The sequence below is a fragment of the Haliotis cracherodii genome, unplaced genomic scaffold (genome assembly GCF_022045235.1).
Source record: "Haliotis cracherodii isolate W230 unplaced genomic scaffold, xgHalCrac1.p SCAF_4, whole genome shotgun sequence".
Lineage (NCBI taxonomy): Eukaryota > Metazoa > Mollusca > Gastropoda > Lepetellida > Haliotidae > Haliotis > Haliotis cracherodii.
In genome coordinates, this window is record NW_027266297.1 from 72490228 (window position 1) to 72518074 (window position 27847).

The following is a 27847-nucleotide window of genomic DNA, read 5'->3' on the forward strand; positions in this document are numbered from 1 at the left end:
CAATGCATAGTATCCTGTTGGTTTTCAGAACAATCTTGAGCGTGCAGAGTATGAAACCAAAACTCGGCTGAACAACCAGATCAGTGCGTACGAGCGGGAAGTGAACTCGTTGAAGCGGAGGATGGACGTGCAGGCCGAAGAACACCGGTCGCTGACCCGCAACTGGGAGGTGAGGCAGGACAGGGCCACTGCCACGTGCTGGCTTTGTGTGGGACTAACTTATTTGTGAATGGACAGTAATACCAACACGTTTTAGAAACGCAACTGAAAACCTATAATTAGAGTTGGATTGAGATGTGATTATTCCCTGAGCTGGAACCTGAGAGATCCACACCCGGAACTGTTTGTTCTTGACCTTGGTGCATTATTTGTGATGTCAAGGTCAGACCTTTCAACGTTATGACATCACTTAAGTTTTTCGAAATAACTTCATAAAAGGTTCAAACCAATCAGAAGCCGTAATTCATTGCAGTAGAATAGATGTCTTACAGTGTACAATTAGGCTAAAACAAAAAATAGTCTTGGTTCTCCGGCACCGCCTGCATCATCATAAAGTTCGCCCAAGTTTCATTTTTATTTCCATTTAAATTTTATTTTTTTTAAATCCTTAAATATTCGAAGTCCAACGGTAGTCAAATACTGTATTCCAGTATTTTACTCATCAAGGATTACATTTACGTAGGGAGGCCCTTTCCCAGGTTGATTGTACACATTTGTTTATTGATTACATACTAGTTTGAACAACCAAAAAAAACAAAAAAAAACACCACCTGCCCACACTATATTTTCAAAGACCATTGCCTGAGAACCAATTCTTTTACTTTTTATTAAGCCTCATGGTTTGGGTAATATTCTCAGTTCCCACTCGTTAATGAGAACTGTGTGTTGCAGAGCCTGGTGAAGAATGTGCAGATAGAACTGGAGCGTGAGAAAGCAATGGCCCAGGACAACAAGACCAAGTTGTCCGACGCCAACAAGAACGTGCTGGACCTCAAGCAGGAGGTGAGGCATCAGGGGTAGATTTATCTCACGATTTATTAAGCTAAATAATTTACTGTCAATCGGAAGTTTACATTTAATAAAATGTTTTTCAGCTCTCTGCAACAGAAGCGAAACTGGCTGCGGCTGAGGGCAAACTGACCCGACTCGGAGAACCCAGAAGTAAGTTGTAATCTTCTTCCAGTCATTCCTTGTTCAGCGGTCTAGGCTGCTGCATGATGCAAACATCCAATAATCATGGGTTTGGATTTTGGATTCACCAAAACATGACTGTTATGCTAGGTTTGTCAGCACCTGTGCTTGGCGGTCTCACTGGTCAACAGACCTTTGTGACTCTCCCACATCAAGATGACAGTTGTTACACAACTGAAATACTGTTCAATTACTGTGACACCCAACTCACTCACTCATTCACCATGTTCACCACAGTTAGCATTCAAACTAATGGCCGGGGGCACGGGTGGCCCAGTCGTCTAAGGGCCGCGATTCGCTGTGCAGAGTTGCGTCCCCTGGACACGCCAGAAACCTATGATTGTGGGTTCGAATTCCGGTTCACCCCGATTATGTTTCCAGGTTTGTCAGCACCATACCCGTGCTCGTGGGTTTCACTGAAGTGGAAAACGTCTAAGACCTGCATCACTTCGGACTTTCCACATTAAGCTGACGCGCTGTGATATAACTGGAATAATGTTAAAAGCGGCGTTAAACCCAACTCACTCACTCACTCACTGAAACTAATGGCAGCAGTAATATCTGCCTTTATCGAGAAGAAACTCCACAAAAACCTAACAACCTGGCATCCGAGTTGCTGCCATGTCACCTCTGTTTCCAGATATGTACTGATAATGACTTGGATCAGTTGGGTCTTTCCTCAATATTAGAGATCACCTTTATCCTGTGGATATCTGATGTATCCCCCATAGCAGCATCTTAGCACTGTCTGTCTCCATAGCCATGTGAATAGAGATCTGACGGGAGAGCAGGTCACTGGTTTGTTCCCAGACCGCATCAAGCTAAACAATGTTCAAAGATGGTACTTGTTGTTACACTGCTTGGTGCTCCACATCAAGGGGCTAAAACAAGGACTGATCGGCTCGGAGTCAGTGTCTGTGTCTCAGTAGCGTATCCATGTTAGAACTACAGAAGGGCTTCTCAGTGGACTAGCACTATAACATGGCTTTAGTCTTGACTAATATACACAGGCATGCACCTTGCTATAAAATTGCAATAATCTTGAACACAATTTAAACTCATTTCACCTCACCTGCTGACACTGTCCATGTTACAGCTACTGAACGTCCGCAGATGTCAGCATCTTCTGCGTCTGCTGCTGTGGTGCAGACAGATTCTTCTGAACAGGTCAAGGACCTGAGGTCAGAGGTCACCCAACTCCAGCAACAGGTTAAATGTGAGTATCTTCAGGATTGTTTTTAAAATATCAGGGTCCAAAATAAACATTGACCTTTTACAGATGTAAATGTTTCTTTCCCACCGGAGGTAAGACCATACTTCACTAAATTACAAACTAAATATACTACGTTTATAACGAACATGCTTATAACAAACTGATGGATTTTACATCCTGGGTTTTTTATCCCGGGCATTTGCTGTAAATATGCTTATAATGAACTAGGGTTACAAGAAACGAAAATAAGTGGTACCTTTAAGTTTGTTTTTCATAGTTTACTGTATATTGTTTGATGCAAGAATTGGGGGCACGGGTGGCCCAGTCGTCCAAGGCGCCACGATTCGTTGAGCAGAGTTGCGTCCCTTGGGCATGCCAGAAACCTATGATTGTGGCTTCGAATCCTGTTTCGCGCCGATTGTGTTTCTAGGTTTGTCAGCATCGTACCCGTGCTCATGGGTTTCATCGAAGTGGTAAACATCTGAGACCTGCATCACTTCGGGCTTTCCTCACACATTAAGCTGACACGCCGTGATATAACTGGAATACTGTTAAAAGCGGCATTAACCCCAACTCACTCACTCACTGATGCAAGAGTTTTCTTGATTTAATTGTACTCTAATTGATCAGAGGATGGCTATATTTGACTAAGTGTCTCTAGCTGTGTTCTACACTGCCTGTCACGGTACATGAGATTAAAGATATAATTCTACACCACCATGTGCAGCTTTGAAGAACCAGCTGGAGACGGCAAAGAAGCACGCCCAGCAGTACAAGGCCATCTCGGACAGCGTGGAGGAAACACTGAAGGAGCAGAACAAGGTAAGACCCTCGCCCGCTGGGCAACCCTCCACACACCCAGGTTACTTCTGTCAGTAGTTGGTGTAGAGGTGTCCTGTGGGCATTACGTGACTGCAAGTGAGACCCTCGCCCACTGGGCAACCCTCCACACACCCAGGTTACTTCTGTCAGTAGTTGGTGTAGAGGTGTCCTGTGGGCATTACGTGACTGTAAGTGAGACCCTCGCCCACTGGGCCACCCTCCACACACCCAGGTTACTTCTGTCAGTAGTTGGTGTAGAGGTGTCCTGTGGGGATTATGTGACTGCAAGGTGAGACCCTCTCCCGCTGGGCCACCCTCTTAACACTTAGCTGATATCTGTCAGTAACGTGTCCAAGCCGGTATACTCGTCACCAACTGAGTAGTTAGGGAAATTTCCCTGAGCTCTGTAATCAATGCCATCCTATCAAAAGTATACTGGCTTGGACGCATGTGTCCTGTACACATGCAAGGTCCTGGGGTGCGTTCGGGTGTGCAGTTTTTTCTGTTCTCCAGGAACACAGTTCACTTAGTTTCCACTACCTTTTGGGAAATGAGTTGAAATAAGCAATTAGTATGAATCAGGATAAGTATATATGTTATTTCTACTCTAAAAAATACATTGTTCTTGAAATGGGAAACATTTCTTTATGACGTCACAACACAATTGTATCCTAGCAACCAAAAGGTCCCTTTTCTCCTGATGCGTCACGTACATTGACAAGTTAGTAGTTTCATCAGCCTCAAAATGCCATTTAAGTGTAAGAGTATTGGTGACTTTTCTTCCTGATTTCAGACAAGCAAGGAGTTCCAGCAAGCCCTGGAACAGAGAAGCCAGGACTTGAAACAATGTAGGTTTCCATGTTTCTCTCATCACAAGTGTGTCTATTAAGTTTGTTGTGTGTTAAAGGTGGTAAAATATGTTGGACAGATTGAAATGTGAATCAGTGGTCACAATGGCCGCTGGAGTGAGTGAGATTATCCTGAGTGCCAGGTTCAATGATGGAAGATGATTGTCTGGTAGTGAGTCCAAGGCATGGATCCTGATCACTGGATCAATATATCTCACGGACGTATGTCTCACACTCATGTCTCAAGGATGTATGTCTCACAGACTTATGTCTCACGGACTCATGTCTCACGGACGTATGGCTCACAGACTCATGTCTCACAGACGTATGTCTCACAGACTCATGTCTCACGGACATATGTCTCATAGACTCATGTCTCACAGACGTGTCTCACAGACTCATGTCTCACAGACTCATGTCTCACGGACGTATGGCTCACAGACTCATGTCTCACAGACTCATGTCTCACGGACGTATGTCTCACAGACTCATGTCTCACAGACGTATGCCTCACAGACTCATGTCTCACAGACTCATGTCTCACGGACATATATCTCACAGACTCATGTCTCACGGACGTATGTCTCACAGACTCATGTCTCACGGACGTATGTCTCACAGACTCATGTCTCACGGACGTTTGTCTCACAGACTCATGTCTCACGGACGTTTGTCTCACAGACTCATGTCTCCCGGATGAATGTCTCACAGACTCATGTCTCATGGACATATGGCTCACAGACTCATGTCTGACAGACTCATGTCTCACGGACATATATCTCACAGACTCATGTCTCACGGACGTATGTCTCACAGACTCATGTCTCACGGACGTATGTCTCACAGACTCATGTCTCACGGACGTATGTCTCACAGACTCATGTCTCACAGACGTATGTCTCACAGACTCATGTCTCACGGACGTATGTCTCACAGACTCATGTCTCACGGATGTATGTCTCACAGACTCATGTCTCACGGACATATATCTCACAGACTCATGTCTCACGGACGTATGTCTCACAGACTCATGTCTCACGGACGTATGTCTCACAGACTCATGTCTCACGGACGTATGTCTCACAGACTCATGTCTCACAGACGTATGTCTCACAGACTCATGTCTCACAGACGTATGTCTCACAGACGTATGTCTCACAGACTCATGTCTCACGGACGTATGTCTCACAGACTCATGTCTCACGGACGTATGTCTCACAGACTCATGTCTCACGGACATATATCTCACAGACTCATGTCTCACTGACGTTTGGCTCACGGACGTATGTCTCACGGACGTATGTCTCACAGACGTATGTCTCACAGACTCATGTCTCACGGCCTTTGGCTCACAGACTCATCTCTCACGGACGTATATCTCACTGACTCATGTCTCACAGACATATGTCTCACTGACTCATGTCTCACGGACGTATGGCTCACAGACTCATGTCTCACGGACGTATGTCTCACAGACTCATGTCTCACGGACGTATGTCTCACAGACTCAAGTCTCACGGTTGTGTGAATCACGAATGTTTGTCTCTCAGACTCATGTCTCACGGACGTATGTCTCACAGTTGTGTTTCTCACGGGCGTATGTCTCACTGACTCATGTCCATTTGCAGCCAAGGAGCAGCTGGAGAAGAGGATTGAAGCAATGGAGAAGGAGAGACAAGAGCTGCTCAACGAGAACATCCGCATCTCGGAGGAGAGCCATTCGCTGGTACGGAAAACTTTATGTTGGTTACTGTCCTGTACGTACCTTGGTTAGAATAGGTCCCAGAAGCTCTATTGCTAGTGCCCCTCTATGGGGAGCCAGGTTAAAACAGACCAACCCGTGGGCCAAGGAACAGTGCAACTAAGGCTTGCTCCTTTTCTCGTCTGAACCGAATCGTCTATCCTCGGCATGTTGCGCATGAGGGATCATTATAAAAGAACCAGGAGGAACGATGGACATCATGCACCCTTGTGGTATAGATATGGATGGAGCACTCAATAGACTTGTAGTAGATACTGACTTAAATAGGATAATGAATCTTTGACATGAAAACTACTTATTTATTGGAATTATTACACTAGGTTCTGTGTCAAATTGATATCATTGACTATAGTTGTTTCTCAGCACTCTCTCATACTTGTGACTTAGCTTTAAATATAGGGTGATTGCAACATTGAACAACATCCACCAACACACAGATTGATGTTACATTCCGTTAGTACAAAACGATTGCGGGACATATCATAAAGTGGACCCGTGAAGATTCCTGGGTAGAATAGGTCTTCAGCAACCCATGCTCGCTGTAAAAGGCGACTATGCCTGTCGTAAAAGGCGACTAACGGGATCGGGTGGTCAGGCTTGCTGACTTGGTTGATACATGTCATCGATCCCAATTGCATGGATCGATGCTCATGATGTCAATCACTGATTGTCTGGTCCTGACTTGATTATTTTACAGACCGCCTTCATATAGCTGGAATATTGCTGAGTGCGGCATTAAACAAACAAACAAACAAACAAACAAAATGGAGTGGTTTGTCAGAGACCTGGTTGTACTATTTCAGAATGCCGACCTGAGGAAGCAGTTGGCAAGTCTCCAGAATGAGATGCAGGAAGCCGTACAGAGACGTGAGGCTGCCATCGCTAATGAGGAGGCCGCCAAGCGGGACTACAAACAGCAGGCAGACATTGCCGTGGATGTAAGACTGACCTCTTGTACAAGTACCAGTATAATGGTGATATGTGCAGAACTGATACTTCCTTGATGTCACCTGTCTCCACCATGTCTGGTATTCCAGGGATAAGACACAGAATAAAACATGGTTAGCCAATTTGTGTCAAGACTCCGTGCGGAGTGTTGGTGGTACTGTATGACCACGGCAGTGGGGATATCTCCTGCCCTCCATTACAGCTATAGTTCTAGCAAACACATGGAACACATTAATAAGGGCTGTTAGGTGCACCCACTTTGGAAGTCAGCCGTAGATCTCCATCATGACTGATATCTTGTGCTTGTATTACAGTCACAGACCAAGTACGAGAGGGAGCTGATCCTCCATGCTGCTGATGTGGAGGCCCTGACGACCTACAAGAAACGGGTGAGGAACTTGCAACACTTTCTACTCTGTTACCCATCCCCACTGAACATTCTCCTTACTGTAGTCTTACCACTACAGCTCATCATGCTACCTGTGCCAGTCAATGATTGTGTTCTTGTGTCATGTAGCCGGGTCAATGATTGTCATGCTACTGTGTCAGTGATTGTGTTCTTGTGTCATGTAGCCATGTCAATGATTGTCGTGCTACTGTGTCAGTGATTGTGTTCTTGTGTCATGTAGCCATGTCAATGATTGTCATGCTTCTGTGTCAGTGATTGTGTTCTTGTGTCATGTAGCCATGTCAATGATTGTCGTGCTACTGTGTCAGTGATTGTGTTCTTGTGTCATGTAGCCATGTCAATGATTGTCGTGCTACTGTGTCAGTGATTGTGTTCTTGTGTCAAGTAGCCATGTCAATGATTGTCGTGCTACTGTGTCAGTGATTGTGTTCTTGTGTCAAGTAGCCATGTCAATGATTGTCGTGCTACTGTGTCTGTGATTGTGTTCTTTTGTCATGTAGCCATGCCAATGATTGTCGTGCTACTGTGTCAGTGACTGCGTTCTTGTGTCATGTAGCCATGTCAATGATTGTCATGCTACTGTGTCAGTGATTGTGTTCTTGTGTCATGTAGCCATGTCAATGATTGTCATGCTACTGTCTGTGATTGTGTTCTTGTGTCATGTAGCCTGGTCAATGATTGTCGTGCTACTGTGTCAGTGATTGTGTTCTTGTGTCATGATTCCATGTCAATGATTGTCATGATACTGTGTCTGTGATTGTGTTCTTGTGTCATGATTCCATGTCAATGATTGTCATGCTACTGTGTCAGTGATTGTGTTCTTGTGTCATGATTCCATGTCAATGATTGTCATGCTACTGTGTCAGTGATTGTGTTCTTGTGTCATGATTCCATGTCAATGATTGTCATGCTACTGTGTCAGTGATTGTGTTCTTGTGTCATGATTCCATGTCAATGATTGTCATGCTACTGTGTCAGTGATTGTGTTCTTGTGTCATGATTCCATGTCAATGATTGTCATGTTACTGTGTCTGTGATTGTGTTCTTGTGTCATGTAGCCATGTCAATGATTGTCATGCTACTGTGTCTGTGATTGTGTTCTTGTGTCATGTAGCCATGTCAATGATTGTCATGATACTGTGTCATGATGCCATGTCAATGATTGTCGTGCTACTGTGTCAGTGATTGTGTTCTTGTGTCATGTAGCCGGGTCAATGATTGTCGTGCTACTGTGTCAGTGATTGTGTTCTTGTGTCATGTAGCCATGTCAATGATTGTCGTGCTGCTGTGTCAGTGATTGTGTTCTTGTGTCATGTAGCCATGTCAATGATTGTCGTGCTACTGTGTCAGTGATTGTGTTCTTGTGTCATGTAGCCTGGTCAATGATTGTCGTGCTACTGTGTCAGTGATTGTGTTCTTGTGTCATGTAGCCATGTCAATGATTGTCATGCTACTGTGTCAGTGATTGTGTTCTTGTGTCATGTAGCCATGTCAATGATTGTCATGCTTCTGTGTCAGTGATTGTGTTCTTGTGTCATTTAGCCGGGTCAATGATTGTCGTGCTACTGTGTCAGTGATTGTGTTCTTGTGTCATGTAGCCATGTCAATGATTGTCATGCTACTGTGTCAGTGATTGTGTTCTTGTGTCATGTAGCCATGTCAATGATTGTCATGATACTGTGTCAGTGATTGTGTTCTTGTGTCATGTAGCCGGGTCAATGATTGTCATGATACTGTGTCAGTGATTGTGTTCTTGTGTCATGTAGCCATGTCAATGATTGTCATGATACTGTGTCATGATGCCATGTCAAAGATTGTCGTGCTACTGTGTCAGTGATTGTGTTCTTGTGAACAGAAGGAAACAGTTGTTCTTGGTTGGGTTGGTATAGCTCGTCCAAATACACTCGATTAATTTGAAAGTGCTCGCCCAAACGCACCTGTTCCGCATGTTCTTTTTTTGTGGTAAATCTCGTGCGTGTCATGCTGATGAGACGGACCACTACGTTGAACGGGGGAACATGTGAAAGTTGACATTTATTCGTTGTGGGACGAAGACGTCCTCAGAGCTCCAGTCAGGAGATTGCCTTTGCTAATTCTAGAATTAACTTCCATTATCCACTTTATAACAGAAAGTGGTCAATTATTCACTTTTGATGAATATATAGAAACATTACATTTTGGGGCGATTTGGTTAGTGTGGCAATGAAGGTTTGTGTTTCTGTCTTCTGTTTCTGTTTAATTAAAATGCCCGACATGATATTTTTGACTTGTTGTTTATTTAACGGGGAATAACGTGCCTCATTCCCATATGGTAGCAGAGCGTGGTTTCGATCCACGGACCTCTGGGTTACCACATATGGGAATGAGGCACGTTATTCCCCGTTAAATAAACAACAAGTCAAAAATATCATGTCGGGCATTTTAATTAAACAGAAACAGAAGACAGAAACACAAACCTTCATTGCCACACTAACCAAATCGCCCCAAAATGTAATGTTTCTATATATTCATCAAAAGTGAATAATTGACCACTTTCTGTTATAAAGTGGATAATGGAAGTTAATTCTAGAATTAGCAAAGGCAATCTCCTGACTGGAGCTCTGAGGACGTCTTCGTCCCACAACGAATAAATGTCAACTTTCACATGTTCCCCCGTTCAACGTAGTGGTCCGTCTCATCAGCATGACACGCACGAGATTTACCACAAAAAAAGAACATGCGGAACAGGTGCGTTTGGGCGAGCACTTTCAAATTAATCGAGTGTATTTGGACGAGCTATACCAACCCAACCAAGAACAACTGTTTCCTTCTGTTCATACCCCCCTCCTTGACAGATTCCTGGCAACACAATACATACAATATCAACACAATATCAACACAATATCAACACAATACTAACACTTCTAGCGTTTGCAATGAATTGAAATAAAACTGTACCATACTTACAAAATGATTGAAATTATAACAATCCATTAGTCCTTGAATATCCATGAATGCTCATATCACATTTTACAATGTCACAGTTCAAGAGTCACAGTTCACAACACATTTCAGTTTCACGATGTCACTGTTCACGACGTCAGTTTCACGAAGTTACATTATCCGAAGTCACATTCTCCGAAGTCACAATATCCAAAGTCACAATATCCGAAGTCACAATCCCCGATCACAGTTCACATTTGACCACTCCAGTGGACAAATCTTGTTTGCTGCTCTAGTAATCACTGATTGTCCGATCCGTACATCCACGACACGCACATGTCCATCTCTTCCTGGGTATGTCTTGACAATTCTACCAAGTGGCCACTGTCCCCGTGGAGTGTCAGGAGATATCACCAGCACAACATCATCGATACACAGGTCTCTGCTTGGAGTTCGCCATTTCCGTCTTGGGTTCAGACCTGGGAGCCATTCCTTCATCCAACGCTTCCAAAAGTGCCTCATCAGTTCCTGAATACGTCTCCAGCGCTTCCTTGGGTGATAATCGGTTGTGTCTACGGATTCCGGAGCAAACATTCCTCCAATCTGGCCATGCAGGAAGTGATTCGGAGTCAGAGGAATCTCATCTTGGGGATGAGTCGACTGATATGTCAGAGGGCGCGAGTTGATCAGCGCTTCAGCTCCTGTGAATGCCGTTTCCAGTTCCTCATCTGTGACGTCACCATTCCCCAGGATAGCGAAGATAGCACGCTTAGCCGATTTTATCATCGTCTCGAATACCCCTCCAAAATGCGGCGAGTATGGAGGGTTGAAGTGCCATTTCACTCCTCGATTGGCCATGGAACGCCGAACAGCATCTTGATCTAGCATGTGAAGAAGTTCCTTGAGTTCTTTGACGGCACCAACGAAGTTTGTTCCATTGTCAGATATGACATCTTGTGGTAGACCTCTTCGATTTACCATTCGGTAAAACGCATTTAGGAATGCGCTGGTGTCCAAGCTGTATGCCATCTCTAGGTGAACAGCTCTTGTAGTCAAACAGGTGAATAGACACAAATAACGTTTCTGACGTGATTTTCCTCTGCCTTGGACTGTTATGAAAGGTCCAGCATAGTCAACAGCAGCCTGGCTGAATGCACGGAAGGATTTTCGAAGTCTCATTTTTGGTAACGGAGCCATCATTGGATAGGCAGGTTTTGCTTTGTCCCTATTACATCGAGCACATTCTTTCTCCCATTCACGTATTGCTCCTCGTGCTGAGATAATCCAGTATTTAGATGACACTGCAGCCAATGTTTGGTTTGTGCCCAGAACATGTTTACCATCTTCGTGATACTGTTTTATGATGAGCTTTGTCACCCAACTTCTACGAGGTAGAATTATGGGAAATCGTGCTCCAAGTGGCAAACATTCAGCATCGCCTAAGCGTCCACTCAATCTCATGACCCCATTTTCATCTAGTTGTGGCTGAAGTGCAAGGAGTTTGGAACTGGAAGCCAACATCTTACCTGACAACAAAGTTGCATATTCACTTGCAAATGCTTCCGCCTGTGCATCAGCAATTATTCTGTGCTCAGAATCTGCTATTTCCTCTACCGTCAGTTCACCTTTCATTTTGTAATCATCTGATGTGAAACAGTTATGCAAGAATCTGAAAATCCAAGCATTCACACGTGTCAATTTTCTCCAGCTGGAGAATCTGGAAGGATCAAGTCTCCACGTCGCAAGGTCAGGTTTCTGTATTGAAACTAGAGCAACCTGCTTATTGCTCGTTCTTCTTTCATCATCATTGATGATGTCAAGGGAAAATGCTTTATCAGATGGCCATTCAGTTTCATCTCTGAGCAAAAACGTAGGACCAGACCACCATAACTCATTGTGTATGAGTTGTGAAACAGACAGACCTCTTGTTAAGTGATCTGCAGGATTTTCTGCAGATGGTACGTGTCGCCATTGAGATGGATTTGTAGTGCTGTGTATTTCTCCAACTCTGTTGGCAACAAACGGTTTGAAAGTACGACTATTGTTTCTTATCCAACACAAGACATTCCTACTATCTGACCAGAAGGTAACCGTTTCAATCTCAATCTGAAGGACTTTGACCACTTCAGATACAAGTCTGAGGCCAAGTACAGCTGCCATCAGTTCAAGGCGTGGTATGCTACAGGCTTTCAACGGAGCTACACGACTCTTTGCAGCAACTATCCTGCTTGACTTCTTTCCGTCCATGTAAGTATAGATGGCGTAAACAACGGTGCCATATGCATCCTGTGATGCATCAACAAAGGTATGAATAGAGACTGAACAAACCTCAGCATCAAGGCGCAAACATCTGGGTACCTGAACACCTTGTACTTCTTTCCATTGTACTAACCATTTTTCTATTTTCTGTTGCAGGTTCTGAGGCAGTTCATCATCCCAATCGTGTCCTGTTAACCACATTTCTTGTAACAGAATCTTTGCAGTGATTATAAATGGTCCTATGAATCCAAGCGGATCAAACAGTCTTGCAATTTGCCTGAGAAAACCTCTTTTAGTGGTTTCTTCTTCAGGAAACGTACCAACTTTGAATGTGAACATATCTTTTTCAGCCACCCACATTAACCCAAGTGCTTTCACTGATGGTAAATGGCCTTTACAAAGATCAATTTCAGAAGCCCTATCTTCTTCAGGAATGTTATCAAGGACATTCAGGGAATTGGACAACCATTTCCGAGCATGCATTGAAGCACTGGACCATAACTGAGTTAATTGGTTGTACAGTTCTATACCTTCATCCACATTCTCTACCGAGTCCATACTGTCATCCATGTATGTGGATTTTATGACAGTTTCTGCAGCCATAGGCAGATCTACCAGATGTGCCTTAGCATGTTCCTGGGTAACATACTGAGCCAAGAAAGGAGAAGAGGTGTTACCGAATACAAGACGACTGAACTCGTATACCTCAGGAGGCATATCTGTATTCATAGATCTCCAGAGAAATCTGTGGTAAGGTCTATCTTCCGGTGATATTTTGATCTGCAAGAACATCTCTGCTATATCACAAATGAGAGCTACTGGTTTTCTCCTGAACCGTATCAGCACATCAAAGAGCTCACTATGAAGCTTCGGACCTGGACTGATTACATCATTCAATGATGTGTCCTGATACTTTGCCGAAGCGTCAAAAACAATACGGACCTTTGTTGTGGTCTTATCTGGGCGCAATATCGGGAAATGAGGAAGATACCACACATCTTCCCTCGATTCCTCATGATCTACTTTATGGATATAACCTTTTTCAACATACTGCAAGATGATATTGTCATAGGCTAGTGCCGTGTCCTGGTCTTTGGATAACTTCTTTTCAGTGCTAAGCAGCCTACGAAATGCCATGGCATAGTCATTTGGTAATGATGGAACGTTCTTCCAAGGAATACCAATCTGGTATTGGCCATTCATATACACTAGTGTCTCCTGTGCTTTGTGAAGAGCTTGCTCGTCATCTGGTATAAGGCGTGTGAGAGGAGTCTTCAACTCTTCAATTTCCCAAAATGATTTCACTAATGAGCACAATTCACTGTCTTTGCTGTATGTGTGGTATGTATATGCACAGTGTGTTTGGGATGTTGCCTGACTGCTTACATTGCCTATGCATGTCCACCCAAGAGGCGTTCTCCTTGCAATAGGATCGCCTACATCTCCACAAACATCTTCGAATGACTGATGTAATTGCACATGATCAATACCTATCAGGAGATCGATAATTGGACGTCGCCCAATACTTGGAAAGCTTATGTTCTTCAAGTGACTCCATCTGTGTCTACATTTTTGCCAATCAATCACTTGCAAGTCGCCCGTGACCCTAGTAGTAGTCAGTGCTGTCATTTCCATATCCACCCTACCATCTTCACTCTCAATTCCAAATACCACTGGCTTGGTCTCAAATGTTTCTTTCTTACCATTCAAGACACTTACAGATATTTTCTCTATTGACCCCTGCATCCCTAATTCTGAAGCTACATCAGCATTAATGTATGACTTGGTACTTGCATCATCCAATAATGCGTTGACACGGATCCTTTTAGTTCCATTCTTCAGCACTACTGGAACTGTCCGAAGTGCTGTGAATGGATGGTCAAATTCCAATGGCATAGTTGCATGTGCTCTTTCAGAAAAGCCCTGGTCATGACCTTTTGTTTGAGAACCTACCTGAGTATCCTTCTCCACAACTAAACTATTTTCTGCAAAATCCAGATTGCCTTGTGCAATGTCAATTCTGGGTATGTTCTCATGTAAGAGTCTATTGTGGGTTTTCGTACACCCATTGATCCCACAGCGATATGCATATCTACATTGTGAGCCACGATGATTACCACCAAGACAGCGAAAGCATACTTTCATTTTCTTAGCAGTGTTCCATCTCTCAGAAACATTCATATTCTTGAACACATTGCATTTCCATAACACATGCTGTTCACCACAAACCTTGCATATGACCTCCCTCTTTGACTTTCTATTCAGCTCACCGACAAATGAGCACGATTCTTTTCTTTTGAACTCTAGTCTTTTGTTTTTATCAGAAACACCATGTATTGTTTCCGCTGCTATCGTTTGGTATTCAGCTTCCTGAAGTACCCATTCTCTTAGAGTCTCGACAGACTCTTGCCTATCTCTGTCATGAAGCCATCTTTGGTATTGTGCGATCATTGACTCAGTCATTTTCTTTTGTAAAGTGGCATAAAATAACCCATTACCAAGCTCTTCTATTCTATCTGCTTCTTTCAGACTAACGACTGCAATGTCCAAGACATCAGCAAATCTTTGAACATCTCTAGCATTCCCTTGGCGAATAGGCTTCAAATTTGTCACTTCTTCTAACTGTAACGCTACTTGACGCCTCCTACCACCATACTTCCTTTCTAGGCGCTCTAATGCAATGTCATAAGCTATAGCACTATGCCCCAAAGCTTGTACTGTTTTCAAAGCCTCACCAGAAAGATACTGCCTTAGCTGTAATAGCTTGTATTCAGCAGTTGCTGGTGCTTGGTCTATGCATGTCAGAAATGCAGCCTTCCAACTTTCATAGCATTTAACATCTCCAGAAAATACTGGGATAGAAACACGCTTGAGTTGTTTCCATAGATCAGTGCCTATTGCATAACTGTGTGACTCTGCTTTATAAGCATGTGTGTGTTCATGTGGTATGCTATGAACACCATGCCCAATGTCTTTCTGAATACATGGCTCACTTCCCGCAGCCTGTTCAGGTCTATACAATCTATTGCGTCCCTTACTTGACAAGGAAGTCACATCTGACCTATTATCTAAGTGAAATTGTGCCTGTTCAACTACAGCATTAGTTTCATCCTCAAGGTGACTAATCTCTCGTTCAGTTTTAGCGACATTTTCACCTTGTTGATTCTTTGCAAAAGCCAGAGTGAGTTGTGTCATAACATCGATTGCTTTCACCAGACTTTCATTTACTTTATCTATACCATCTCGTATGTCTATTCGAGATGGTTGGTCAGAAGATTCTAGTAAGCTGTACAGCTTGTTTTTGGCTTTTGTAAAGGTTGATTTAACATTTGCTTTTTGTTGTTTTAGTTTCAAAATATTCTCCAGTTTTAACAGAGACCCTTCTGTTTCTTGGGCCAGAGACTCATTGCTCTTTACAGAGCCTCCCTCCTGCAGATACGACATAATTTATTTGACTTACCTTTTGAAACCACGCTCTGCTACCATATGGGAATGAGGCACGTTATTCCCCGTTAAATAAACAACAAGTCAAAAATATCATGTCGGGCATTTTAATTAAACAGAAACAGAAGACAGAAACACAAACCTTCATTGCCACACTAACCAAATCGCCCCAAAATGTAATGTTTCTATATATTCATCAAAAGTGAATAATTGACCACTTTCTGTTATAAAGTGGATAATGGAAGTTAATTCTAGAATTAGCAAAGGCAATCTCCTGACTGGAGCTCTGAGGACGTCTTCGTCCCACAACGAATAAATGTCAACTTTCACATGTTCCCCCGTTCAACGTAGTGGTCCGTCTCATCAGCATGACACGCACGAGATTTACCACAAAAAAAGAACATGCGGAACAGGTGCGTTTGGGCGAGCACTTTCAAATTAATCGAGTGTATTTGGACGAGCTATACCAACCCAACCAAGAACAACTGTTTCCTTCTGTTCATCTTGTGTCATGTAGCCGGGTCAATGATTGTCATGCTACTGTGTCAGTGATTGTGTTCTTGTGTCATGTAGCCATGTCAATGATTGTCATGATATTGTGTCAGTGATTGTGTTCTTGTGTCATGTAGCCGGGTCAATGATTGTCATGCTACTGTGTCAGTGATTGTGTTCTTGTGTCATGTAGCCATGTCAATGATTGTCGTGCTACTGTGTCAGTGATTGTGTTCTTGTGTCATGTAGCCGGGTCAATGATTGTCATGATACTGTGTCAGTGATTGTGTTCTTGTGTCATGATGCCATGTCAATGATTACCATGCTACTGTGTCATGATGCCATGTCAATGATTGTCATGCTACTGTGTCAGTGATTGTGTTCTTGTGTCATGTAGCCGGGTCAATGATTGTCATGATACTGTGTCAGTGATTGTGTTCTTTTGTCATGCAACTGTGTCACGCCTTCTGTGCCACTCAATGCTTATGTTTCGAGTCACTGATTGTCTTGTGTCCTACAGGTGGAAGATTTCAACAAGACGCTGTCAGTCTCACAGGAGGCGGCCAAGAAGGCTGAGCAGACCCTCAAGGAGTCCCAGGTAAAGTTCCCTCTTTCCTGCCCCTTCAGTGCCTAGATCACTGGTTGTGGAAAGTTTAGGGCAAATGTGTTGACATCAGTATATATCAGATTTAGAAAGTTGGTTATTGTTTAATACAACAGCTGTTTCTGCTGTCTTTGTCCTACCATGCTACTTCGAACCCCTCTGTTTCTGTAGTACCTGTGGCCCTGAAGAAGCTAATTGGTCCCCGAGTTGGTTTGTCAGGCTCAGGACACAGGTTTCATTCCCTAGTTTCTACCCAATGTGAGGCTGTTTCCTTGTCTCGGCTGTTTCCTTGTCTCAGCTGACACTGTTGTGTCACCTCTGTACACTGCGCCAGTGTGTTGACCATGCTTGTTGAGTGTACCGATGTGCTGTTGCAGACGTCATGGATGGAGCAGGAGCGGATCCTGCGGGAGGAGACCAAGCTGCTGGAGAAGAGGGTGCAGGACCTCACCCAGCAGAACACGGTGCTGCACGAACAGATGCAGAAGGTAGGGCTGACCAGGGTCCTTTCCTCTTTGCTTTGTACCCTTCTGAACACCGGCATCACTTCAGGCTTTCCACCAACATCAAACTGACACACTGACATGACTGAAAAATGTTCCAAAAATGTTTAATCCAGCTCTCTTCTTACTTGACATTTCCACACTGTGAAGGTATGTTTTTTAGGCTTTAACCATGCTAAGAACTGGGAGTATACATATGGTCCTGCAGAAGTGTTGCCTGTTTGGGGTTGATCATGCTGTTAAGCTTATACATTGCACATGTCTGCAGTATTTCATTATTTTGACTGGACTATTTTCCATGACAAAACAGTTAAATCATCTGTTCATATAAAGTTGTAGTCATACGTCTCCTCATACGTATCCTCATACATCTCCTCATACGTCCACTCATACGTCTCCTCCTGCTACTGCAGCTGAGCGGCCAGGTGACAGCAATACAGAAGAAGGCATCAGTGGGCGTGGCTGGGAAATCAGTGGGCGTGGCTGGGAAGGCTGTGGGTGAGGACGTGGCCAAGTCCTCAGATCAGCTGCTTGAAGTCATCAGGTAAACTATGTCAGGAAGATACTTGCTCTACGTATTGAGAATGATCTACAGTAATTTATATTTTATGTAGTTACATGCATCTCAAGACCCCATGAGCAGAATAGGTCCCAAGCATGTATGTCAAAATTTGCTATGGTCAGTGGATCTATTTGTGGCTGGAAAGGAAGTGGGTATTGAAAGTTCCAGACAAGTACATTGACAGTTGACTTACCCAAGTACACGAGAATCAGATAGGGAGGTTGTTTTCCCATCAGTTGTATGGTGTCACCACTAACCAGTTGTACCTGTGAAGATCCGGGGTAGAACAGGTCTTCAGCAACCCATCCTTGCTGTAAAAGGCGACTATGTTTGTGGTAAGAGGCGAACAACGGGATCGGTTGGTCAGGCTCAATGACTTGGTAATGTATGTCATCGTATCCAAGTTGCGTGGATCGATGCTCATGACATCAGTTACTGGATAGTCTGGTTCAGACTTGATTATTTACAGATCACTGTCATATAGCTGGAATATTGCTGAGTGGGGCGTTAAACAACAAACAAACAAAACCAACCTGACGTCCCTTCGGGATATGTCTGTCCTGAAAAGTCACGCTCTAGTACCTTGTGTTAAACTGTTGTGGTAATTCAGTTGTAAGGTGGCGCCACCAACCTGACGTCCCTTCGGGATATGTCTGTCCTGAAAAGTCACGCTCTAGTACCTTGTGTTCAACTGTTGTGGTAGTTCCCCCATCAGTTGTAAGGTGGCGCCACCAACCTGATGTCTCTTCGGGATATGTCTGTCCTGAAAAGTCACGCTCTAGTACCTTGTGTTCAACTGCTGCTGTGCTTGCAGATTCCTGCGGAGAGACAAGGAGATCGCAGAGACGAAACTGGAGGTGGCCCAGGCTGAGACAACACGGGTGAATCAGAGATTCTCTCACCTGGAGAAACAGCTGGACTACGCCAACAAGACGCTCACGGAGGAGAGGACACGATCTCAGGTAGGCAGCTTAACCTGTATGGTTTTATAGAAGTTTCCTTGTCAGAGAAAAAATCCTAACATCTGTTTGTGTTTGGTGGGAGTGGTTTTGGCATACATGTGTGTGTTGAAGGTGATTCATGATTTCCTGTTCTTCTAGGTGTCTGTAGTTGAATATACTTGGTGTCCTGCATGTTGAAGGTGTCTATACAAATGTACATGGTATCCTGTGTTTGAAGGTGTCTGTCCAAACTGCTGTCCAGCATGCGGACTTGATGAGGAAGGTGGAGAACATGAACGTTTTGACAGACAGCAACAAGCTGCTGAGAGAGGAGAGAGACAAGATGCAGCAGCAGGTCACAAGTCTCGAGGCCAAGGTAAGCACATGATCATGACACAGGGGTTCTTGAGGCCAAGGTAAGCACATGATCATGACACAGGGGTTCTTGAGGCCAAGGTAAGCACATGATCATGACACAGGCGGTCTCGAGGCCAAGGTAAGCACATGATCATGACACGGGTTCTTGAGGCCAAGGTAAGCACATGATCATGACACGGGGGTTCTTGAGGCCAAGGTAAGCACATGATCATGACACAGGCGGTCTCGAGGCCAGGGTAAGCACATGATACTGACACAGGGGTTCTTGAGGTCAAGGTAAGCACATGATCATGACACAGGGGTTCTTGAGGCCAAGGTAAGCACATGATCATGACACAGGGGTTCTTGAGGCCAGGGTAAGCACATGATCATGACACAGGGGTTCTTGAGGCCAGGGTAAGCACATGATCATGACACAGGTGTTCTTGAGGCCAGGGTAGGCTCACAATCATGACACAGGGGTTCTTGAGGCCAGGGTAAGCACATGATCATGACACAGGGGTTCTTGAGGCCAAAGTAAGCACATGATCATGACACAGGGGTTCTTGAGGCCAAGGTAAGCACATGATCATGACACAGGGGTTCTTGAGGCCAGGGTAAGCACATGATCATGACACAGTGGTTCTTGAGGCCAAGGTAAGCACATGATCATGACACAGGGGTTCTCGAGGCCAGGGTAAGCACATGATCATGACACAGGGGTTCTTGAGGCCAGGGTAGGCTCACAATCATGACACAGGGGTTCTTGAGGCCAAGGTAGGCTCACAATCGTGAAACAGGCCATCTCAAGGGCAAGGTAGGCTCACAATCGTGATACAGGTGTTCTTGAGGCCCCAGGTAGGCTCACAATCGTGAAACAGGCCATCTTCCTGAGGCAAGAGAGTTGACTGACTTTAAAAGTCCGAACTAGGCTGGAATTCCTGGGCTCGATCGTAGCATCACCAGTGGCTATTACGAGTTATGTCCATTCTAAACCTCTCCTACGGACCAATTAGATTCCACCTCTCGTATCACTTGCGTTTGCTTCACACAAAATGGTGGCGCCCAGTCAAGACGATCTGATCGATAATCAAGTTCTATATCGTGATAAAACGGGTCTTACATCGCGAAATGCATCAAATCACGTGAGCACCTTGATTAAAAACATAAAAAGATTTGGAAAATATCAGCTGACGAGTTGGCAGTGCACATGCTTTGCAAATCCTGCAATCAACCGAAATCTGAACGACAGTTTACGAACCGGATTTCGATTTCGGTGCACGATTTTGATTTGACTATGCATAGATTCGTTAGTCCAGCCAAAATATAACTCCATAATACCAGCCTAGTTCGTCAAGGGTGGAAACTGGACTTATATAGTCACTTTACTCTCTTGCCTCGGGAAGATGGAAACAGGCTGTCTCAAGGCCAAGCTAGGCTCATAATCGTGAAACAGGGGGTCTCAAGGCCAAGGTAGGCTCACAATCGTGAAACAGGGGGTCTCAAGGCCAAGGTAGGCTCACAATCTGATACACAGGGTCTCAAGGCCAAGGTAGGCTCACAATCTTGAAACGGGGTCTCAAGGCCAAGGTAGGCTCACAATCGTCAAACGGGGTCTTGAGGCCAAGGTAGGCTCACAGTCATGAAACAGGGGGCTTCAAGGCCAAGGTTGGCTCACAGTCATGAAACAGGGGGATTCGAGGCTCATCATTGAACATGGGTCTGGAGGCTACTGTAACTAACCACAAGCAACGTCTGTCAAACCATGTGGTGTTATGAATGTGTTACTGTGTGATCTGTTCCTGGTTGTTACAGTTTGTGGGGTTGTTACACTTGCGAGGGTTGTGTTACAGTTTGAAGGGTTGTTACACTTGCGAGGGTTGTGTTACAGTTTGAGGGGTTGTTACACTTGCCTGGGTTGTGTTACAGTTTGAGGGGTTGTTACACTTGCCAGGGTTGTGTTACAGTTTGAGGGGTTGTGTAACAGTTTGAGGGGTTGTGTTACAGTTTGAGGGGTTGTGTTATAGTTTGAGGGGTTGTTACACTTGCCTGGGTTGTGTTACAGTTTGAGGTGTTGTTACACTTGCCTGGATTGTGTTACAGTTTGAGGGGTTGTTGCACTTGTGAGGGTTGTTGCACTTGTCAGGGTTGTGTTACAGTTTGAGGGATTGTTACACTTGCCGGGGTTGTGTTACAGTTTGAGGGATTGTTACACTTGTCAGTGTTGTGTTACAGTTTGAGGTGTTGTTACACTTGCAGGGGTTGTGTTACAGTTTGAGGGGTTGTTACACTTGTCAGTGTTGTGTTACAGTTTGAGGTGTTGTTACACTTGCCGGGGTTGTGTTACAGTTTGAGGGGTTGTTACGCTTGTCGGGGATTTGTTACAGTTTGAGGGGTTGTTACACTTGCCGGGGTTGTGTTACAGTTTGAGGGGTTGTTTCATTTGCCGGGGTTGTGTTACAGTTTGAGGGGTTGTTTCATTTGCCGGGGTTGTGTTACAGTTTGAGGGGTTGTTTCACTTGCCGGGGTTGTGTTACAGATCAAGAAGATGGAGAGTGACATCCAGCCCCTGCAGGCCAACCTCCGCAGTGTGCAGGCCCAGCGGGATACACTCAGTGCTGAGAAGACGGCCATACAGAACGAGGTGGAGCGGTGGAAGGGACGGACCAATCACCTCATCGAGCAGGCCAACAAGTCCGACCCAGAGGAACATCGCAGGATAGTGTAAGTGTTCTCAACACTGTCAATGCTAGAACAGAGATCTAGTGAGATTGTTATCAGCTTATTAACAACTTAGATTAATTCAAAAAAAGATGTTGAACTTTGGAAGCATTCTGGGATGAGTGATCTTACGTTCCACAACACACTCTACAGAGTTGCCTCCCTTAGCATTCTGATGACAGAACACAAAATTGGAGATCCGTGAAAACCTGGGTTTTAATAGGTCTTCAGCAACCCATTCTTGCCGTAAAAGGCAACTATGCGACTAACGGGGTCGGATGGCCAGGCTCACTGACTTGGTTGATGCATGTTATTGTATCCCAATTGCATGGATCAATGCTCATGATGTCAATCACTGGATTGTCTGGTCCAGACTCAATTCTTTATTTACAGACCGCCGTCATATAGCTGGAATATTGCTAAGTGCGGCGTTAAACAGCAAACAAACTGATGCTGTTTGTGTGTGACTGATGCTGTTTGTGTGTGACTGATGCTGTTTGTGTGTGACTGATGCTGTTTGTGTGTGACTGATGCTGCTTGTGTGTGACTGATGCTGTTTGTGTGTGACTGATGCTGTTTGTATGTGACTGATGCTGCTTGTGTGTGACTGATGATGTTTGTGTGTGACTGATGCTGTTTATGTGTGACTGGTGCTGTTTGTGTGTGACTGATGCTGTTTGTGTGTGACTGATGCTGCTTGTGTGTGACTGATGCTGCTTGTGTGTGACTGGTGCTGTTTGTGTGTGACTGATGCTGTTTGTATGTGACTGATGCTGTTTGTGTGTCACTGATGCTGTTTGTGTGTGACTGATGCTGTTTGTGTGTCACTGATGCTGTTTGTGTGTGACTGATGCTGCTTGTGTGTGACTGATGCTGTTTGTGTGTGACTGGTGCTGTTTGTGTGTCACTGATGCTGTTTGTGTGTGTCCATGACTTAAGCTCTCGTGTACCGTGGTGTTGTAGGCAGGAGAGGGACAATCTGAAGCGACAGCTGGCCCTGGTGAACGAGGAGCGACACAAACACAGGTTGGTGATCACCGCACATGACTATGTAACAATACATAAGGGGACATCCTGTTAGCTGGAATCTATTTCAGAACACTTTGTGACCGTGACATTGACCTTGTGGAGCTGCCAGTTAGGCAGACAAGCTGTCATATTGAGGACAACCCGGAACATGCTGTGTCAAACCCAACTCACTCAACCACTACTAAATAAAGCTATGTATAAAATATAAAACAACATTGTTTTCTCTTTTCAGGGCGGAGGTGTCTAAATTGAATGCCAACTTGTCGACTAGTCAGTAAGTGCCTCGTACTCAACTTGCATCCTAAAGATCTGGACCCCGTTCCACAAAGCGATACTAGTACTAAGTTGGTCGTAACTCACATACTTTATCATAGGCTTACGATCAACTTAGCACTAAGATCGCTTTGTGGAACAGAGCCCTGGATATTAGAATTGGTCTTCAGAAAACATGCTTGTCGTAAAAGTTGATCAAGTGGTCAGGTTCGCATTTAGTTGATGCATGTCATCATATCCCAATTGCATGGATCGTCATGATGTCAATCAGTAGATTGTCTGGTCCAGGGTATTTACATCTTGCTGTCATAGAACTGGAATATTGCTGAGTGCAGCGTTCAACAACAACAACAACAAACAAACTTAGTTTGCATGTTTTGAAATATGGACTTAATGTAGTTCACAAACTTTACTCCTGATGTTTGTCTTGCAGGACGGAGGCAAACAGTGTCAAAACACAGCTGACTCAACTGAAGTAAGAAATTAACTCTCTATCTTTATGGTTTTGAAAATTCTAGATAAGTTCAAAATTAAGGAATGAATTAGTGAATTTTGCTGATGGCCGTAAAATGAAGTAGAGCTACCAGAAACCGATCCACTGCTTTCTTGGCGTATAGTCAACACCTGCCAGTCGCTCTGAGAGATCCATTTGGCCTTGTGTTCACAGGTAGTGTTTTGATAAGTTCATTGTTTATAACTGCGAAGTGGGGGATATAGTATTCACGACCGTCCGTACGTCCCACCTCTTTGTTGCCGCGATATCTCAAGAACTAAACACTGGATTGTCTTCATATTTGGAAATATGGTGTATATACAGACTCCGCAGACACCAGTCGGTTTTGGTGACCTTGACCCCATTTTCAAGGTCACAGCAGGCAAATCTGCTTTTGGAGTAGGAAAACGGTGTTACCGCGATATTTCAAGAACTAATCGCAGGATTGTCTTCATATTTGGAACTATGGTGTATATACAGACTCCGCAGACACCAGTCGGTTTTGGTGACCTTGACCCCATTTTCAAGGTCACAGACGGCAAATCTGCTTTTGGAGTTGGAAAACGGTGTTGCCGCGATATCTCAAGAACTAATCGCTGGATTGTCTTCATATTTGGTACTATGGTGTATATACAGGCGGGGGACATTTCGTCACTTTTTGACAAATACTTGGTTGTGTCTTCCTTTGTGGTGCTGATGGGAGTGATCTTTCTTCCAGTGGCCAGATTGTTACCTTGAAGAAACAGAACGAGGAGAAATTGCAGGATGCTGAAGAGAAAATGAAGACAATCAACCAGGTGGGTGGGAATAGTTATCCAGGTGTGGGTATAGAACACATATTATAGACACTAGAGTTTAAAAGTGGGGAGGCAACCCTCCAGGTGGGGAACTGCTAACAGGGCCTGGTGATTATTCGCAGACAAGAATGTTATGTAGCAAAAGACTATATTGATTTTCAACTTCTTTTATCCCCCTGGCACATGATGCATGGGGACATAGTCAACGCATCGTCTGTCTGTCCATCCGTCCGTAATCATTTTGTCCTGAAGTGGTGAATATTACTATATTTGTATTTTTAGCATTTTTATTTTTCCCTGATTTCCATGGAAACAATTTGAACTTATCATGCAAACCTGGTACAAGGGCTGAAGTGATACCTTTTGTTATTTAGGAATTTTCAAAATTTGATTTTTCCCGGTTTCCATGGAAACAAGTAAGACTTTGCTGAAAAGGAGGTAGGTGTAGGTGTAGATGTAGAACTAGAAAACTGTTCTACATTTTTCATTAAAAATTTGGTACATGTATTAATCAAGTACTGAAGTGGTGCCATTTGCTATTTAGGAATATAAAAAATATTAATATTTCTTGTTTTAATGGCAACAAGTTTGACTTTGACTCTGACTCTGTTCATATTGGTTTGTTTGTCCGGACCATATCTCTAAAACTATTAGGTATTCATTCTTGAAACTGTGCACACACAAAGACCAGGTTGCCAAATGGTGCCGTATGCTACTTAGGGGTGTTTAGAATATTTATTTATAATACAAAGTTTCGAATCCCATCATCATCATGTTGTAACAGTCAGATGATTTGTTCTTTCGAATTTGTGGGCGCCAGGGAGATTTGTCATCTTCTGATGACTCATGTTTGTATTTGTAGCAATATCTGGATGTGCACTCTAGCAATTCTGTCAGCAAATCATCAATAGTTACGTTACAAACTTCTTCTGTGCCACTCACACTTTAAGGAATAGCTAAACCATGTGACACCATTCAGAAGAAAATATTTCACAGTGGTAATTATGTAATTATGACAGTATGTGTCTGAAAAAGAAACAAATTTCTGCCTTCAGCTGAAGAAGATCGGACGCAAGTATAAGGAGCAGGCTGAGAACGTTGGTAAGGAGCTGGAGCAGGTCCAGAAGGAGATGGCCGAGCTCCGCGCCAAGTCCGCCAACCAGGAAGCAGCCCAGCCCAACATTGCAGCCATAGAACAGGCGTCTGCAGAGGCGCGTCAGAAGCTGGCCAGTGTGGAGAAGGAGCGAGACGAGCTGAAGACGCAGATGCAGCAGAGGGACACCCAAGTTGGTGAAGTGAAGGAACAGCTGCAGAAACAAACACAGGTTCGTCAGTACTGCTGGCTAACCTTGCTTTCATACGGTGACTTTACTACAGTTCATTGATATGTTTGTTATAATCCCCTGTCCCCCTGAAGTTGGTGGGGGATATAGAAACATGCTCCATCCATCCATCACATTGCCTTTCCAGAGCAGGACTCGGAAACCATAAGAGATATATTGTTCACTTATCCTGCATTACATATTGCACATTTCTCTTACTATCGAAGTCCTAAGTGGACATGAATCATGATCTGGTAGTGTCTTCAGTACTCTTTTGCCCAAAATTACACACCTGACATCAGGTGTTGGAAGACACGTCCTCTATATGTCATTATTCTCTTCTTCACTACCTTCGAAGGACGTGAGAGATGATCACTTACCTCATTTCTGAAGAATCCATCCTATGATGCTTGTGTTAAAACTGTTCTGAGTTTGTTAGGTGTGTTACCCATCCTTTCATCTCAGCAGACTCCGGTATTCAGCGCTTTCAAAGCATGGTATTAATTTCCATGACTCTACCGCGGCTTGGGGTGTTCATGTTGGCCGCCCCTTTTTTCCCTAGTTGACATTTATATATTTTAAGGGATTTATGTTTTACCCTTGTTTTACCATTTTCAGATGTTGTAACACTAATTGTTCTTGGGATTGAAAATGTTTTTGGGCCTGATTTGAAATAAAACCTGTATTGTCATCAAGCGAGTCAATCTGAGCTTATCTGACTGATATCACTCCATCTGAAAGATGTGAATGTGCCTCCTCCCTCCCTCCCCCAGGAGCACAGCCAGCTACAGGAGGCCTGCAACAAGCTGAAGGAGGAGAACTCGGAGTACGAGAAGAAGCAGACGCACTCACGATCCGTGCTGCAGACCGCCAAGAACAAACTGACCAATCAGAGAGAGCAAGTGGAGAGACTGACCAGTGAGAATGCTGAACTGAAAAAGAGGATATCCACAGTGGAGACAAGTAATAAAGGTAGAGACTGCTGCTCTTGGATTTCACTGTTCTGTCTTGGTTTGTATGAAAACCGTCCATATGACCTGTCACCCCTGTATTTCATCTTCTCGGGGCAAGTGAGTTACCTGACTATAAAAGTCCAGTTTCCACCCTTGCTGAACTAGGCTGGTATTATGGAGTTACAAGTTTGCTGGGCTAACGAGTCTTTGCATAGTCCAATCGAAATCGCGCAACGAAATCGAATTCCAGTTGTAAACTGTCATGCAGATTTCGGTCGATTGCAGGATTTGCAAAGGATATGCACCGCCAACTCGTTGTCAACAGATTTTTTCAAAATCTTTTCATGTGCTTAAAGGGGCACTGATCTAACGCCATTCCCCGGACTGGTTGTTGCCTTTGTTATTGTTTTTTCCCCCGTGAGTACCCGGATGATACGCAACGCTACTGAGCGTGACCAGAGACTGGGCTACCGTCTGCATGGACAGCTAAATAAACTTGGAGGCTGGAGGCAATATTTGTTTTACGCATTTTTGCATAAACACTGATTGGTTAACTGTGATCTATAAAGATTCGACAAAGGGCGCATATTAAATAATTTCTTCAGCCTAAACAAACAGACAAAAAGAACGGCGGAGCTCATCGGAAGTCGTCATTTGGAAATACCCCAGATGGTTATAGTTTAATACGAAAAAAAGTATCCATGCAGTGAAAGCATTTTGGGATTTCGGATTGCGTCGATAATACGATTACTACTCCCTTGTTGTCATCCACGTTTTCTCGTATAACCCTACACTTGTGTATTTGTCGTCATTCACATGATGCTCAGTTAATGAATTTATTACAGGTACAATTAGTGGTAGCACCACTTAGATTACCTGACAAAGGTTCTCATTTGGCATTTATTGTGTCGGGGGTAATTATTCAATCTAATTCCAGGTTTGAAGTGAGGTTATGTAATATGCACGTGGCAGCCCAGCAAGA

The 27847-nt window shown here is 44.1% G+C and overlaps 1 protein-coding gene across 6 annotated transcripts in view; it reads left to right on the forward strand.

Moving 5' to 3' along the window:
- LOC139478238 (nucleoprotein TPR-like) overlaps window positions 1–27847 on the forward strand; it is a 74042-nt gene that overhangs the window by 25420 nt on the left and 20775 nt on the right. For all 6 annotated transcript variants that reach the window (XM_071260643.1, XM_071260646.1, XM_071260648.1 and 3 more), the window contains exons 25-45: window positions 29–169; window positions 892–1002; window positions 1095–1161; window positions 2288–2407; window positions 3132–3226; window positions 4020–4074; window positions 5703–5800; window positions 6640–6774; window positions 7099–7173; window positions 16831–16908; window positions 17292–17402; window positions 17831–17961; window positions 18794–18941; window positions 19159–19296; window positions 21817–22001; window positions 22962–23024; window positions 23260–23301; window positions 23734–23775; window positions 24512–24590; window positions 25646–25915; window positions 26686–26884. In XM_071260643.1, the coding sequence (XP_071116744.1) occupies window positions 29–169; window positions 892–1002; window positions 1095–1161; window positions 2288–2407; window positions 3132–3226; window positions 4020–4074; window positions 5703–5800; window positions 6640–6774; window positions 7099–7173; window positions 16831–16908; window positions 17292–17402; window positions 17831–17961; window positions 18794–18941; window positions 19159–19296; window positions 21817–22001; window positions 22962–23024; window positions 23260–23301; window positions 23734–23775; window positions 24512–24590; window positions 25646–25915; window positions 26686–26884 (2383 nt within the window). The remainder of the gene's footprint in view (window positions 1–28; window positions 170–891; window positions 1003–1094; window positions 1162–2287; window positions 2408–3131; window positions 3227–4019; window positions 4075–5702; window positions 5801–6639; window positions 6775–7098; window positions 7174–16830; window positions 16909–17291; window positions 17403–17830; window positions 17962–18793; window positions 18942–19158; window positions 19297–21816; window positions 22002–22961; window positions 23025–23259; window positions 23302–23733; window positions 23776–24511; window positions 24591–25645; window positions 25916–26685; window positions 26885–27847) is intronic.